This window comes from Neovison vison, chromosome 14 (genome assembly GCF_020171115.1).
Source record: "Neovison vison isolate M4711 chromosome 14, ASM_NN_V1, whole genome shotgun sequence".
NCBI classification, from domain to species: Eukaryota; Metazoa; Chordata; class Mammalia; order Carnivora; family Mustelidae; genus Neogale; species Neogale vison.
Window position 1 is genome coordinate 25,400,409 of NC_058104.1, and position 16,969 is coordinate 25,417,377.

At 49.7% G+C, this 16,969-nt stretch overlaps 1 protein-coding gene across 3 annotated transcripts in view; it reads left to right on the plus strand.

The window, feature by feature from the left end:
- SNX29 (sorting nexin 29) overlaps positions 1-16,969 on the plus strand; it is a 480,282-nt gene that overhangs the window by 314,986 nt on the left and 148,327 nt on the right. For all 3 annotated transcript variants that reach the window (XM_044233549.1, XM_044233551.1, XM_044233552.1), the window contains one exon: positions 4,113-4,229. In XM_044233549.1, the coding sequence (XP_044089484.1) occupies positions 4,113-4,229 (117 nt within the window). The remainder of the gene's footprint in view (positions 1-4,112; positions 4,230-16,969) is intronic.

Below are 16,969 nucleotides of genomic sequence, written 5' to 3' on the forward strand. Positions count from 1 at the left end.
CTTCTCTGATGCTCCAGCTGGAATGGATTGCTCAGTCTTCTGAACTTCCAAAGCTTTCGTCTTCCAAAGCCCAACTCAAATGTCACCTTCCCGATGACGCTTTCCCTCATCGCTTATGCCAGGGATTCCAAGTCTGTGTCCTCCATGGGCCAGGTCTCTGATCACCAGGGAGTGGCTGCTTGAGCGTATCTTTGAGGAAGGAGTGCGGCAAGCGACTAGTGATGTCTGCCACGGGCCAGAGGTGGGAGAGAGGGCGGTGAGTCCGATCAATTTTCGTGATCCCGTGTGGCTGAGCATTTAGGTGGGTTCCAGCCATTTGGAGCTGAACCAGTGCTTTGGGCACAGGTGCAAGTGGAGGGCTGGGTAATTCCCCAACAGAGATTTGCCAAGTCACAGGGGAGGGATTTTAAAAGTTTGATCGATGTTGCCAAACAGCCTGTGACTTAGAAGGGTCAGAGGTCTACTGTCTTCTCTCCAAACTCGGAAAGTGACTGAGAAGCACCAGGGTCATGAGCTGTGCACTTGGAGAGGCCGCCTCTCCCAAGGGCCCTGGACTTCATGCGAGGGGCTGGGGGCCATGGCCGGGGGGAGGTGCCAAGGCTGAGGGGAGAAGTGAGGGACTCCTGAGTGTTCTGTCTGGGGGAGGCCTTCCGTGATGTCCTGTCCTCTTTCCAGTCCTCCTCTCTCAGTAAGCTCTAAGTTTGATCTCTAGGAGCTGAACCCCATGATTTGCTTGCCCTGCTCCCCCACCCCCAACCAGGCCTGGCACATGGTTAGCAACTCTCTTGGTGACATTTCCTCACTGGGGGACAATGAGTCTGTCTCCACAGCGGAGTTTAGGCACTTGTGGCCCCTTTCCATCTGGCTGCTATAGACATCCTTGTCCTCTACTCCCCTTTGACGTGACCGCCCACCCTGTACAGCCAGCTCTCCTTCGCCGAGCACTTGTCACACCCAGACACAGTGCCCAGCCAGTTAGGTGCGGCCGCTCATGTCGGGTGCACAGTGGCCCCAAGCCCCAGGTAGGGTTTTGAATCCCCGTTTTGTACGTGAATGGCTCTAGGCTCTCCAAGGTTGAGAGACTGGCGCCAGAGCATGCTGTAAGTGATCGAGTGCAGGCCTGTCTTGCACCAGAATCTGAGCCCTTAACTGCCTGTCTCAGCTACTCCCCTACCCCAGCCCCGGCAACCTCTGGGCCTTTGCACCTGCAGTTTCCTCTGCTGGATATGCCTTTCTCTCCCCCATCTCAGGGTGATCTCCCAGAGCTCATCACGTTTGTGGGACATAGAAGACCTGTGACTGAGTGACTTTACATGCGGGGGCAGAGGGCAGGTGATGGGGTCAGAGAGGCTGGGTGATCCCGAGGGTGTTTGGGTTTTACTTATCCTTAGGACAGTGGGAAGCAGTGAAGGTTTTAAACAGCAGGTGATGATACCAGATGTTGCTTTGGGAAAGATCACTTCGTCTGCTTGGCCGAGAATGGACTGAAGGGTAGGTAGTGTCTGTCTGTCTGTCCCATTCTCTGCGACTCTCTGTGGCTGCTGCCAACAAAGACTGGTCAGGCGAGACCCCAAAGCCTAGCAGAATCTCCAGCCGGCAGTGGTGGTGCTGCCTGCCTTTGTTTCTATGATCTCTACTTCCTTTTCTGAGGCTCAGAGTCTTGAATCCATTTCTGGTTACACTAGACTTGGGAGGAGTTATTCAAGGAACAGTAAGCTCAGCATGGTTTATGTAAGATCAAAGCTGTTGGTCTCAATGGCTGTCTGTAGGGGTATCTAATCTAGAAACTCAGTTTCAGAGCCTTGCTGAGTAACAATGAATATCGCAGTTTTAATGGTTACTTGGAATTATTTCATCAATTTATCTCCTCCCTTCCATTGGATCCCCAGCCCAGCCCCCTGTTTTCCAGCGAAAGGAAATCTTTGTCGGACGTGGTCAAGTCACTCTTTGGCTGCAAAAGAGAACCAGGGTTTTGACAGCTCATGATAAATACCATTGCAGGCTGGGATGTTGCGATGTTTTATGCATTTATGGAAAATCGTTTTAACACTCTGGCTTCTGCTGCAAAACAAAGAAAAACAAAAACAAAGCAAACCGTTAGCTTTGCTTTGGAAATGCCGGTGGCATTTATTGAAAGCTGTCTCATGGGGGTCCAGTAGCAGACATTCAGCACTAATACTAGCAGCGGTGTGTTTCCTGCTTGCCGTGTGGTAAAAGGATTCTCTGCCCCGGGGAGGCTCATGGCGGATTTGGGTGGTTTCTGTGTGAAGGATCCACATGGGCATTATTAGGAATATTGTACTTGTTTGCGAAAGACCCGAAGAAGATCGTCTTAAGCTTTTCCAATACAAAAGGAATAACACAACTGGGAAATATTAATTTGAGGTCTGTACCAAAAGCTGGTTAAAAACTCAGTGACTTATTCTGCCGTTGTTAATTGCACGGTACTTGGAATATCTTCTGTGCCGTTCTCACTTAGCATTTCACATGGGTTTGAAAGAGGTGGGCAGCTGGGGGCTGGGGGGCTGCCATGAACAGGGTGGAGATTCACAGAGCAAGCTGAAGGAAGCCTCAGGATGTGATTGGGAGCCCCGTGCATTTTGTGCTGATAGTACCACAGCTGCCTTTAGTTTCAGGTGAAGAATTTTTGCTCCTTAGAGGGCCCCAGTGGTTCTACCCACTGATAAATGGAAGAGTGTTCATTATTGGCAAACTAAAAAGTAAGGAAAAATAGAAAAAATGCCAAGAAAATCTGTCTCTTGACTATTGTTAATATCTTGTGTATTTCCTTTTATGCCTTTTACCTTGTATATAACATAAAAAAAAAGGAGCCCCCCCTTACTCCTCCTGAAGCCCCAAGACTTAGGTTAATGATCCTTTCTTTTCCCACAAAACGTGTCCCTATACCCTGTCTTGAATCTGACATTATATTTTATATTTCATATGTAGTACTTATTATAAGGGGTCTGATACTAGGTTTGTCTTAAATAGAATATAAAGGAGAGGTGGTCTCTTGGGAAAAGCAGGGGGACAGGGCTGGGGAGACTCTCTTGACCTCTAAATTCTTGAGGGATTCTCTTTAAGATAGTAGCAAGATTCTTGCAAGGTTCCTGAAGAGCATGGCAAGATGACATCTCACATCTCTCCAAAATGTTTAAATAAATTGTAGTCGAATTCGATCTTAAGCCACAATAGGATCACTCATGTAATCAGAGAAATTACTCTGTTTTGCCCATATAGGGTATCATCGTTCTTTCCGTAAGTTGATAGGTGGAAAGACTTGGGGTCCATTTTTTACATCAGTGATAGACTACTTTATGCCAGCCTCTTCTTATTTCATTCGGATGAGCCAAAAGTATTGAATAAATGTGCCCAAATTCGAGGGCTTACGGCAGGCCCGAGCGGGCTGCACGTGGGCAAGGTGTAAGGGGTAGAATTGTGACATCTGGCCCGGTGGTGGAAAGCCAGGTCCCCGGAGTCAGCCCTTCATTGGCGGTATGACCTTGAGCTAGCTGCTGCTACTCTGTGACGTCGTTGCCCTTCTGTAAGGCAGGAATACTAGCACCTGCCTCAGGAGCAGCATCTTGAAGATATGGGGAGCACTCAGAAGGGATGTCTCTGGCAAAGATGAGGCGGTGACCGAGGGCTCATTATGCCGCTGCAGCAGGCTCTGTCACCATCACTGTCACCATTGCCATGAGGCTCTGGCTCTGTGTTCCCAGTTTGCAGAACTGAGGTCCTGAGGAACAGAAGCATGCCATTAGCTGAGTAATTCTTGGCAGGCACAACTCAGATGAGGAAGAGAGCCTTTGCTAGAGAAGTGTCCATGAAGGATAAAAACCGAAGGCCCCAAATGGCCTGGTAGGGTCCTCTCCTGACCATGAACTTCAGACCATTGGTTCTATAGTATTCACATCAACCCAGTCACAGATATGTTCGGCCTAGAGCCAGGTTTGCACAGTTCATAGGTAAGCAGTGTTGTGTCTCCTGCCCGGACAGCTTCCTGCGGCCTCGCTGATGACTGGCAGCCCTGGAGAAGGTGGCTCCCATGCCTGGGGGTGGGGCGCGGGTCTGTCCTCTGAGCCTCACCGTGTTTTGCTTGTGTGTTCTAGGTGGCGGAGATGCACGGCGAGCTGATTGAGTTCAACGAGCGCCTGCACAGGGCCCTGGTGGCCAAGGAGGCCCTCGTGTCCCAGATGAGGCAGGAGCTCATTGACCTGCGGGGACCGGTGAGTGCTCCCACCTGGGAAGGTCCCAGCCTTGCTCTTCTACCCGTTTTCTGCAGTCACACTGTTAAGTTTGCTCAGTGCTGGCCATGTCAAGGGGACCGAAAGAGTGAGCTGTCAGGTACCCACCATCCAGATTTTGCATGCACTAACCTTCTCTGCACTGGGTTTGCTTTGGGCGGGAACGGGAAGAACAAACATGATGATACCAATTCTGTTTGGAGCCTCGCCTTTGCGATGTTTCATGCCCCACCACGTCCCATCGTCAATATTCTGAAATCTGTGTATAGCCTTCTCCTTCCTGTTTTTATATTCACTACTTAAATTTCCATGAGCAACAGTCTTGGTTTTTGGGTAACCTGTACTAACATAATGGTTACTCATGTTGTAACTGTTACTGACCTAATGCTACCTGTATATATCTCCCTGACCCTTGTTTTTAAGTCAGTATTGTGGTTTGAGGACTGTCTCACACAGATCTAGTAGAGGATTTTAACACTGTAGCTCCCTTCATTCTTCGGGCCCCTTAGGCTGGTCCCCCATATCTGTGGTTCCACTTGCCACAATCTGGAAGCCGATGACCCTCCTTCTGACGTCGGAAGGTCATTGTTAGCTGACCGCTATGTGACAGCGCCTCCGTCACTCACCTTCATCTCCTCACGTCGGCGTTGTGTCCTCTCACGTCACCACGAGCGAGAAGGGAGAACAGAGGACAGTAAGATATTTTGGAGACAGGATGCATTCACATCTTGCATTACATATATTGTTAAAATTATTCTATTTGCTGTTGTTGCTGTTCTCTTAGGTGCCGAATTTACAAAGTAAACTTTGTCATAGGCATCACATAAAGGAGAAAGCAGGTTGTACGTAGGGCTCAGGGCTGTCCACAGCTTCAGGCATCCACTTGTGGGGGTTGTTCTCTGCTTTCTATAGATGTTCAGCAGCACCCCTGATTTCTACCCACTAGAGGCCAGTAGCATCCCACGCCGTGACGACATCCAAGAATGTCTCCAGGCATTGCCAGCTGTTCCCTGAGCAGCGGGGCCAAACCCCCATGGTTGGCGGGGGGCGGGGGGGGGGGGGGGGGGGAGGGGGGGTCCGGTCTTGTTCATTCAGTTCCTTGACTCTTGAGTTCTGTGTTGAAGGAAGTACCATGATAAGCGAAACCCAGTCCCATTTTAATGGACAGTCAGGTTGTTCACATAATTTTGCTATTGCAAGCCCTGATGCTGAGAGCATTTCATCCTCTTCTAGGGTTTATAATACCTTCTTCATTTCAAAGGTTTCTTGTGTGCTGTGTCAGATGCCCACAGATGAAAGAATCTTACGCAGAATCGTCAAGTAGAGCTGTCCTCGGCGATTGTCTTGTTTGTGTGACCGCACCTGCTTCTCCCCTCTGTTGTTTTCATTCAGATACTAGACGCTACTTCCTCTGTAGACCACTCTGTATAGATCTTAAAATCTTTAAAAAAAGGAAACCATAAATATATCACCATCTCTCCGTTACCCTCCATTCTTTTATACCATCGAATATCTGTGCTCAAACTTCTTACTGTTCCATAACTTTTTATAGTTTCTTAAAAATTAGGATCCACGTGAGGTTCGTGTGTTGTCATTGGTTATGTCTCTTGTGTTTTGTGTTTCATTTTAACACAGTTGTTCTGACTTGAGTAAAACAGAGGCTGAAATGTAGCATCCTGGCCAGTTTTCAGAGCGAGGTGGTGTGGCCTTAGGTGTGACCCACCTCGTCCCTCCATCTCCTGAAGCTTGTCCTCTGCCCCTGATGTCCTGTTGCTCCCTCCTCCGACCCCTGTCCACCACCGTCACAAAGCGAAGCGCTCGCTGATGTTTCTGTCCGTGCGTCGTGCCCTCCTCCAGCTCTCTTTCTTGCCGCGTGTTTGTGGGAGACCCTGGGTCATGTCATCACCCGGAACTGGCTGATGGCATCTCGCTGCCTTCTTTTCATGCCCCGTGGTTGCTTGTGTCTTCTTGGATTGGCACTTGGCATCAGGGGGCTGGGATGGAGCTTTAATTCTCCTGTGAACATCGCTGTCTCTGGGGAAGTGTTTCTCTTGGGAAGCGCACAAGCTCTGCCGGTCTCTTGCCCATTGTGGCAGTCCCGTACTAGCCCCTCCTGCATCCGCTGCACGGCCGTTCCCTTGACACCTGCGCCCAAGGGCGAGCTCGCTGAGCTGCGTGGGACGGTATTTTAAGCATTACTGAGCTTTACTTGTTTTTTGTTTTTGTTTTTTCTTTTTAAATACCTGTTTCTGATTCCTCTGTCAGCATGCAGGGGCTCCTGCCAACACTTAGACATCCCTACCGACACTTCTGGGTGTGAGGCGGGTTTTAACTTGTTTCTCTCATCGCGAGTGAAGCGGACCACCTTGCCGTTGGCCAGCTCGTTATTTTGGTTCCCACCTCTGTGACTTGCAACCTGCTCCTGTTTCCTGTCAGGTTGCAAGTGTTTTCTTGGCGATTTCCAGAGGTTTTTTACCTGTCTTTTTATTTATGCATGTTTTGAATATTCCCTACCAGCCTATGGCTTCCTTGCAGCCCTTTAATAAAAGGGGGACATTTTAAGCCTGTGGAAAAGGAGAGAATCACTAAATGATTCACTCAGCTCCGGCAGTAATCAACTCCGGGCCATTCCTGACTCATCCTTACTGAGGTCAGCCCCTTCCCATCTCAGATTATTGGGACGCATATCTAAGTTACATTATTTCATCACAAATATTTCAGTATTTATCACTAAAAGATATTTATAGTACCATCATCCTACCTAAAGAGTTAATGATGATTCCTTAATATTCTCAAATGTCCCATCAGTGTTCACTGTTCTTCATTTGTCTCAAGAAATGTTTTTTTTTTTTTTTTTAAAGATTTTATTTATTTATTTGTCAGAGAGAGAGGGAGAGCAAGCACAGGCAGACAGAGAGGCAGGCAGAGGCAGAGGGAGAAGCAGGCTCCCTGCCGAGCAAGGAGCCCGATGTGGGACTCGATCCCAGGACGCTGGGATCATGACCTGAGCCGAAGGCAGCTGCTTAACCAACTGAGCCACCCAGGCATTTGCACTCATCAGGGTCTTAGCACCGTGCAAACAGTGCAGTTGGGTGATAGGTCTTTTCAGCTTCCTAACTGGTACCGTACCCTCCATGTCCTCCTCCTCCTCCCGTTTCTGCTAATATGGAAAAACCTGGCCTTTTGAAATGTTTTCCTATTTAGTATTTTGTTGGCTGCAGCCCCATGGTAACCCTTACCATGTTCCTCTGTCCTTTGCCTTTCCTTTGAATTGCTCATTAGCTGTAGAATCTAGATGCGAGTCAGGTATTTTGGGCAGGGGTGGGGGTACCTTGCCCTCACAGGTGGTGGTGTGTACTTCCTTTATGTGACATCAGCATGTGACTGTCACCGCCTGTGCTTACAGCCCTGCGGTGCAGTTCCTGACTGAGCTGGTTTCCGTGACCCCTCACATGTCCAAAATGTGTGTAAGAGCTTTGTAGATTTCTTTCATTAGGGAGAAACGCATCTTCCTAAGAAGGAAGCACATTTCCTAAGTACCTGTTTTGCACGAAGAACCCTCCATGGGAGTTATTTCATCTTTGTCTTAAAGCTTGGCTGAGGCTTGGAGAGGTCCCGAATCTTCCAGATATTATGGAGCTGGAGTCAAACTCTGCTTGTCCACAAAGTCTGTTTTCTTTCTCCAGTTCTACCGACTCTGGGGGGCTGGGGAGAACAGGTATGGGTGGGTTCCCTTGGGTTACCCATTGCCCTTCCAGGCAAGGTCCCGAGGGCCCCTCTCTGTGTCCTTCCTAGCTATGTCTCATGTAACAGACTTGGGCAGTGTGTCTTCTCACTTTCCTGCCATCTGTGGCCCCTCACTGAGAAGGGACAGTGGAGCGGCAGGAACGGGGAACTCGCTGTGCTGACTTGTGTTTCGGACTGTGAGTGGACCTGGTGTTGGGGGCGGGCAAGTGGCTCCTGTGTGTCTGCCTCCTGGCATACTCCAAGGCCCGCCTTACCGGAGCGGGACTTGTTGGCAGGCGAGGACCAAGGACTGGTCCCGTTCCTGAGGATAGGTTCAGTGTGGATCCTGGAGGAGTGCCCGTGTGTCCTCTCTGCTGGAGGAAGGTCAGTGACTCCTGGCAGGTGCGTTTCCAGAAAGTGCCTTCAGAATGCTTGGAGAGGATGATCACCACCTTCCATTCTCCTCCACCTATTGGAGGAAACCCTTCGGCGGGGTGGTAGGGGAGCCAGCATCCATCGCCAGCTCACGATTTATCAAGTTCCCGACAGTGTGTCAGGTGTGCACTGGGTCTTCACGCTCATTCTAATGTCACTTAATTTTGAAGAGAAGCCTGTGACAAGTGGGGGTGTTACTGTCTTTTATAGATATGGTAACTGGGGGGCACCAGATGGCTCAGTGGGCTAAGTGTCTGCTTTCAGCTCAGGTCATGATCTCAGGGTCCCAGGATGGAGTCCTGCATGGGGCTTGGAACCTCCTTCTCTCTCTGCCTGCCACTCCCCCTGCTTGTGTGCTCTTTCTCTCTCTCTCTGGCAAAAATAAATAAAGTCTAAAAGAAAACTATACGACAGATGAGACAGAAGGGTTTATGCCCCCGCCATGCCTCATTATGGTATACCACATTGATTGTTACCTGTCTTCTCTGCTCCATGAGAGCAAATTCTCTGTCTCCTATGCTCTTGGAAGCCCAGTAATTCCTGTGCTGGGCGCAAGGTAAGGTGGGCTGGCTCACTGAGTAGAGAATTGGGCGAATGAATGAAAGTTGCAGGTAGGAGGTGGTCGAATCCAGATTTTTCCTGGGCCCCTTTGACATGCACGTTTACCTTCTCTCTGCCAGACCACCCTCCTTTTGCTTCGAGTCTGGATGCCCTTCAGGACAGTGAAGTCCCTTCACACAGAGGTGGCCCTGACCGTCATCCTTCCCCGCAGGCAGGTTGTGATGGCCACAGGGAGGAGAGAGGAAACTGGTCATTAAGGGCCTGAAGGCTGTGGGAATGGCGTGCCATTTGGTCAGTGAGCCCCAGAGGACACCTTGACCTTGTCATCATTGCCTCGGGCCCTTCTGCTTAGCTCCCCAGAGTCAAACAGCAGGGGCCAAAGACGGAGGAAGTTGGAAGCTGGGTTTCAGTTCTGGAGGCTTCTCTTCGTGAGGGCCATGTGTTAGGGAATCTCAGCCTCTCCTCCCTTCATTTCCATGGGGTCTGGCTCTCTGCTGCCCCCCGGGTTAGACTTCCTCCCTCACCACCCGGGTGTTGGAGGGCCTCAGGGGCAGCACAGAGTTGGCTTTATTTGGAAACTCCTGTTTGCTCTTCTCTGAAGTGGGGAGTAATGCGGCACCCCTGGGGACTGAGCCAGAGACCGCTGGGGCAGGGCCCGGGCGTTTTCATCTCCGAGCACACAGCGCCTGGCGGCACGGCGCACCCAGTAGGTTCTCCGTGACTGCGCGGCTTCATCCGCGCAGAGCCCGAGAGCACTGCATGGACCAAATCATTTTTTGCAAAGATAGGAGCCAGGGACATGGTTTGCTCTCAGCGCTATCTTTTTGTGATATTACAGACTTCTAAGCCAAGTCACTTATTTTAAGAATGAGTTTGGGATTAGGGGTTGAAGTTTTTTCATTTTCTTTTTTTGAATGTAAGTATTTTTAGGACTCTGCTCATTATTCTCTCTCCCCCTCTGGTGTAAGATGTGAATGAGTGCCGGAGTTTTTTCTCTCTTTCTTTTCTTTTTTTTTTTCCTTTAGCAGGATTTGATTACAGCCCTGAGAATTCTCTGGGAGCACAGCTCCTGCTTTGAATAATAAATGGAGACAGAGAAATAGAACCTTGTAAGATTGTAAGGCAGGGAGGTCAATTAAAGTCCTCAGCGGGGAGAGCTGAAGGCCAAGCGACTCATTACCTGCGAGTTTGTCCCCGCTCGGGAAGCAAACTTGGTCTCACTTTACATAATTGAAGCTGGATTCCTCTTTTTTTCTGCCCCCATGGTAGGTCTCTGTTTCTCTGTCCCAAGCACCCTTAAATTGAATCCCCTCTCTGAGGCGGAAGAAATGACTGTGGGGTCTGACTCCAAGATGTGTGACATCACTGCCCCGTTCCCCCTGTCCCCTGCTACCTGCATCCCATTATTGCTCTCTTACCCATACCCTCTCTGTCTGTTTGGAGAGGGGACTCCCCCTTGGTTAGCCATTGACCTTGTGCTTGGTGTTCCTGTGCATTTGTATCCTCTGCGCCTGAGAGATGCAGGTTTTCCGCCCAGCCAACAGCAGGGGGCGGGATGGGGGTGCTGGGGTGGGCAGAGAGGTATCATGACTCAGCCTGGGGCATGTGGCTCCGTGGTAGCCCCACATCCCTTGTTGTTTTTTAATACCATGCCGCTCACTCTTTTATTTTATTTTACTTTTTTCCTTTTGTTCGTGTCAAACAAAATGTAGTGTCTGTTGTGCTCTAGGCCAACACACTGGGTGGTTTTAAAGACTGCCCATTCCTCTGTGGTTGAAGCTCTCACACATTGCCACCGCCTTCCTGCAAAATGGATCTCTCCCTTTCTTGTCTCCCCGTCTCACTTTGTACATCAAAGTGGTTTTCTTTTTTTAAGCCTCCTAATCCGTTCATCCTGATATCAAAAGGGCTCTTTTGGAAACTTGGAATCGAGAGGAGGCAGTTTCCCAAAAGTAGAACAATGATTCAGAGGGTGAGCAGAGTTGGTGCCTATAGGAAAGGGGGGCATGGTGATGGAATTACCTTGAAGAATGTTAGCCTAGAGCATGTTCCATGGGTTTCTCTGCTGTAGCACTTCTCACCATGGGGCCTCCTAGCTCTCCAAAGGGGGTAGACAGAACATGCGCTCTATGCGTTAGTTCCTAGCATTATTTCCCCAAGGAGGATCTTTGCCAAGATGTTTTTGGAGGAATGCATTTGGGAAGGTTAGGGCCACTTTACCCTCGTACTAGCTAGCAAGGGGATCATGGACGTATGGTTTGTCTCATGGGACTTCCCAGGCAAGGAGTCCCCAGGGACTGGAGGGGAGGCGGTGACGCCTGTGGCTGTGGGGTGCAGCGGGCTGGCTCTGACTCGCCTTCCACGTACCCCCAGCTGGCCGGGCCCTCGGCCACGTGAGCTGCACCATAGCCGGGACACCCACGGCCTCCTCCACGGTGGCCCTCCAAGAGCAGGTGGTCCTCGCTCTTGCTGTCCTGTTCTTTCCGTTTCTTCTCCAGTCCCCTCTCTCTGTTCCTTCTTCTGTCCATTGTGCTTCTCTCTCTCCGTTCCTGTGCCTGTGTCTGCCACTCTGCCGGCTTCTCCCTCTCCCTCTCTGCTCCTCTCTTTGTCCCTCGGCCTCTGGCTTTTTCTGCAGCTGTCTTTCTCTGCCCCTTCCCACGTGTGCCTTGGTCTCTGTCTGCCTGCCTGTCTTGTGCCCGTGCCTGAACCTTTGTCTGCAGCTGGCTCGCTCTGTCTCTGCCTTCCCTGCTCCTTCCCACGTGTTCTCCTCCCGTGAGCACTCACGTTGCTGCGTGGCATGGAGAAGCTCGCTGTCCGTCGCAGCCGTCTGGACAAACATTCCACTTCCTCTTCCTCGGCCAACTGGTGTAGTTTGCCCAGGGCCCCCGTGAAGCGACTTGCCTTAGAATCAAGTTCCCTGAAAGCCTGTGTGAGCCCTCCCCTCTTGGCTGCTGCCCTCCCAAGCCCCTGTTGAGCCCCTAATCGGTCTTTCCTTGGCTCTTGGGGTGTCAGCATTTGTCACACTCTCTTATCACTTTGTGCTGAACTTTGTTACACCTGGAGACTGCTAGCTTCCCTGAGACAGGGGCCCTGTTCCTGTCCCTCTTCTCGGGCTCGTGCACAGTGTCCCTCCTGGTGCATGTGGTGTGTAAATCTGACCGTGTACCTGTGGTTTCCATGGTAACACTGTTAACCAGGAACCTTGATTATCCATTAAGGTGCCTTCCTGGCTCCTGCTGGATAACAGACTTGCTCTTAATCCTTGCTCTAAGCTGCTTGGTGTTTCCACAGGACACCTTCCTCTCCTGTGGAAATGACTGAGCCAGTGGGAGAGGAAGACAAGTAATTTAAAATTCAGGGGCGAGATGGATGGGGGAAAAACAACCCATCATCCGAAGTTTTTTAATATGGCATACTTTGAAATGAAATGCTTCCTGGGACTTTCTTGGTATCGTTAAAGCCTTCAGAGGGAGTGATCTCATTTGGGGGCTGATGCTATTTAAGTAGAGAAGCTTAATAAGAAATATATTTTTCAGCTGGGTGGCACTTGCAGAATATCTAATGATCAAGTACCAAATTGTCTGCAGCCCCACAGCAGCTCTAAACATCGTGTCCCAAATTATAAGAGGCTTTTAAATTCAGTCCTTGGACCATCAGTGTTTTAATCGTCTACCGTCTTGAAGGAGATTATTTTTAAAAGTGCCATTTAAGAGAGGCTACTAAAAATATGTCTCACATAGAGGCTTAGCTTAGAAATGTTAGTTTTTTGACACAAAATCATCCAGAAAGATGCTTGCAGAACCTGCTTTAGACCTCTCTGGGCCCCAGAATAAAAGCCCCTCTTGGAGCCCAGCATCTCTGTCCCCAGGCAAATACCCTGAGTGAACACGCGCTCCTTGCTCTTAAAGCAGAGGGCCCTCCAGACGGCCAGTCTGTCTCCCCCGACGTGCTAGGGTTCAACGCTGGGCCCTGCATTGGGGCTGGCTGGTTTGTCCCCATGGGTGGTTGGGTTTCATGGGGGAGCCCCCAGCGGCTCCAGCTGACGGTTCGGGCGGTTAGCGCCTGCCTACCCAGGGCTGATGGGTGCGGAACTTTGAAAATACATTTTTATGAAGATAAGAGTTTTGTGTCTGTTAGCAGATGCAGCATGTGCAAGCTTTGCCCCAAAGCGGGCCTCATATCGATGCAAATAGGAAACACTGGCGAGGTACAGAACAGTCCAGATTGATACACCTCGTGCTCCGTGATGATTTCAGCTGTGCATCGAGAGTGGCGGCCCTGGCTTCGGCTGCCTTCGGTTGCTCACGTGCGGTCTGGCTGTGGCTTACACAGAATGTGGCCACGTGACAGGGCTGTGGCGGACATGCAAGGTGCGGGCTCTGCCCTTGGGAAGGTCAAAGACGAGAATCTGTTTTACCTGATTTGCATCTCTCTGGTTTGACTGCTTTGTGGTTTGGTTGGAGATTGAAGTCTAGATGGGATAACTTGGGTACCTTTCCTGGCCCTGATTCTGAAGGAAGAGAAGCCAAGGTCAGGAGGCAGCGGCAGGCGGTGGCAGCCAGGATGCTCTGGCGCCCACGGGACCTGTGCCCTCTTTTATTTACCACCAAGCCCTTCCTGAGACGAGCCCGTTCTTCCATGTTTGTTTTCACGTGACCCGGATGCTCATGTTCGGGCGAACCAAAGTCCTGTGCTCAAGACCGCACACAATGTTGGTGCCCAGCAGCGCCCGTTCTGATTTATGTCTTAAGGTAGCTGTGATCTCACTCCACCTTCCGTGGAAGCTGCTCCCAGGCTACACTTGGGCTTCTCCGGGGCGGGGGGGTGGGTAGCAACCTGCAGACCCTGTGTTGCTTTATTCCCGACAACTCTGTGTGTGTGTGTGTGTGTGTGTGTTTTAAAGATTTTATTTATTTTGAGAGTGCACACAAGCAGGCAGAGTGGCAGGGAGAGGCAGAGAGAGAAGCAGGCTCCCTGCTGAGCAAGGAGCCCGATGCAGGACTCCATCCCAGGACCCTGGGATCATGACCTGAGCCGAAGGCAGCGGCTTAACCTGCTGAGCCACCCAGGCGCCCTCATTGTGTGTTTTATTGACTCATAAGTTCTCAGGATGTCATTAGCATGGAAGAGCGGTTCCTGTGATCGAGGCACCCAGCGGGGTGCTGTGATTGATCTGTGGACCTGGGTCTGGGCTGGGACTTCCGTCCCACGTGGTTAGACCGTGGTTAGCACTGTCTGGACCGCTTTTTGTCATCCTTGAAACATAGACGGCTCTGACCTGTTCCGTTCTGTCACTCCCGTGTCTTACTAGTCTTTCCCATCAAGACAAACCCATTGATCCCTAACTTAATCTGTTTCTGCTAAGTTAACACACAGTATTTCTAAGGGTACATAACCACATGATAATAATTGTACAAACCCTGTCATACACATCAATTATATGTACTTATTCCTTAATTTAATAAATTTTCCTCTGTGCTTCTGATTAGTTCTAACTTCCCTTCTAATTGCATGTGACTTTCTCCTTTTAAAAAAAAAACCTTCTTCCCAATTTTTATAATCTTTTTCTTTGTCTTTCTTTCTTTCCTTTTTTTTTTTTTTTAAAAAAAATAAAGACCCATCTCCATTTCTCATCTCCTGGCCCTTTATAAACTCAGGGCTGCTGCGTTGGGCAGTAAGCAGTTTTAACTCAGGGCATCTAGGTATCAGAATGACCTTACAGTTTCCTCCGGAAGCTTTCCCCATCTTATTCAAGTAGATTTATGTTCTTCCAGAAAAACAAAATACTGTTTTTGTTGTAGGTTTCATAGAAATGGAGTCCCTGGCTGGTTGTTTTGTGGGATTGAGAGTATTTTTTGCCCAGATATGTTGTGGTGTCTCTCTTCTGGGATACCAGCAGATTATGTGATTGGATTGGAACAGATGCATCTTGGTTAAAGGGATCCCTGATGAATTGGAAATAAGTGGAACTGCTGGCTCCGTTAGTCTGTTCTTCTGGAAATGACCTCTTCTTGAAGGACAGGCGCCATCTTGGCCTTGCCCACCATGTTCCTGAGCCCCTCTGCCATGGGGACTGCAGAGTGGCTGATCTTACTTTGAAGGAAAATGATCTTATCCACCAAGATTCAAATGGTTTTCTACCAGAGACTCAAAAACTTGTGCACACCAACATTGAGTGGTTGTGGTTTGAGGTGTGCCTTGTGTTGTCAGTTGGACATTGAAGATCTGATTTGGCTGAAGTTTCTGATGACCTTGGAAAAGCCCAAGTCCCCCCTTGGATTTTTTTCCCCTTGGGAAAGTGGTTTTCTTCTCTTCCGGCTGTCCTGGGAGTATCCCTCCCTTTGACAGCATGTGTGTGTGCACCTCGCCTGGGCATCATCTCCCTTCCATCACAGCAAGGCCCACGACCATCTGTCACGCCCAGCACCCTGATACGGTGCTGATGTCTCTTTCAGCTTTGTTGTAAAAAGAATCTGGCAGATGCTGAAGTAGCACCTGACTCTCACCTCCTTCCTCGCCTCTGACTGTTGGCTCTTGGCTCACGGAGCTCTACCCCTGCATTTATGTGCACCTGCTCTTCAGACTCTGTGCCCTGCCTTGCTTTTCCACCTTCTGTCTTTCAGAAGACATGCTTCTAATTTTTTTTTCTAACTTACATAAACAAGAATATATTTGGGAAAGAAATGAAATAATACAGACATAAACCGTATGTTGAAGAGAGGACAAAATACAAGTGTCCCTCTCCTAGAGATCTTTCCTAGGAGGTGGCTTGTCTCTGTCCTTCCAGATGCACTATGCGTTTACACAAAGACAGAGGTATATACATGAGCTTCCCTATTTCTGACATCTGGCTGAGACATGGCTTTCTCCACTCATGAACATGACTTGGCATCTCCTTCCTTCCTGCTCTTCTAGATCTTTCCCTGGGGGACCAGCTTGTTTTCCAGCCCTTTGTGGCCCTGTCAGGACTGAGTTGTTTTTATCCGTGACCCCGTCTGAATTCCTGTAATCCTTCTTTCCCCACCGGGCCACCGATTGTGTGTCTGCCTTTCTGGTGCCCTCCTGCGTTTATGAGTTGGTTCTGTTGAACTCGACCCAATTAAGTTTTCTGCAGCTGGACGCAAGTCGGTTGTGCAGTGGAGGGGACCCAGAGACAGCTCACATGTATTTGTGATGGCGTATGATGATGTGTGACAGGTGGTTGGCTCCTGAGACACATTGGTTGAATGAATGCGTGAACAAAAGACGGAGTTCTGTAGAAAGGCCATGGTAGTAGCACAGTGATGGGTTAAGTGATTGAGGGGGCTGGTAGGGAGGGCTTCAGAGGGGAAATGTTGGAGTTGGGGTTTGAAGGATGAGTAGGAGTTGGTCAGGAGGACGGGCCTGGTAGGCAGAGGGAATGCTGGCGTAGTTAGCATGGTTCCTTTATATGTATTATGCACCAGTTTGGTGGGGAGTGTCTTCCTACTTCAGCATCAGATGATGAAGTCCTTAAAAAAAAAAGGAATGGCGATTTTACTCCAGCCTACAACAGTAGGTAACATTTATTGGGTACTTAGTATATACCAGATTCTTTCCTAAGTATTTCATGTGCGGCAGTCTGCCCACAAAGGTAGGTACTCTCGTGTCCATTTTAGGGACGAGGAAACTAAGGCACCAGTACAAGAGGTACTGCCGCCAAGTGCTTGTGAGCAGGAAGTGACGGGGTAGATAAGCAGCGTCCTTTTCCAGTCTTCACATGCTCGTCTGGAAATGGGACTGGGGGTGCCCACCAGAGAGAGTTGTATGAGGTTTAAATTAGATGAGCTACTGCATCTTAATTATCCACAGTAGGGGGTCAGATGCCGTCTCATTGTGCTTCCATAAAACAGCACCCCCGTCCTTGCTTCTTCCCAGCACTGACCGCTAGTCGGCATGGAGGTGCTGGTGTGCCGTCTCCCTCCTTCATCCTTTTATGCGCGCCTGTGTCCCCAGTGCCAGGTGCAGACTGTGGGACACTT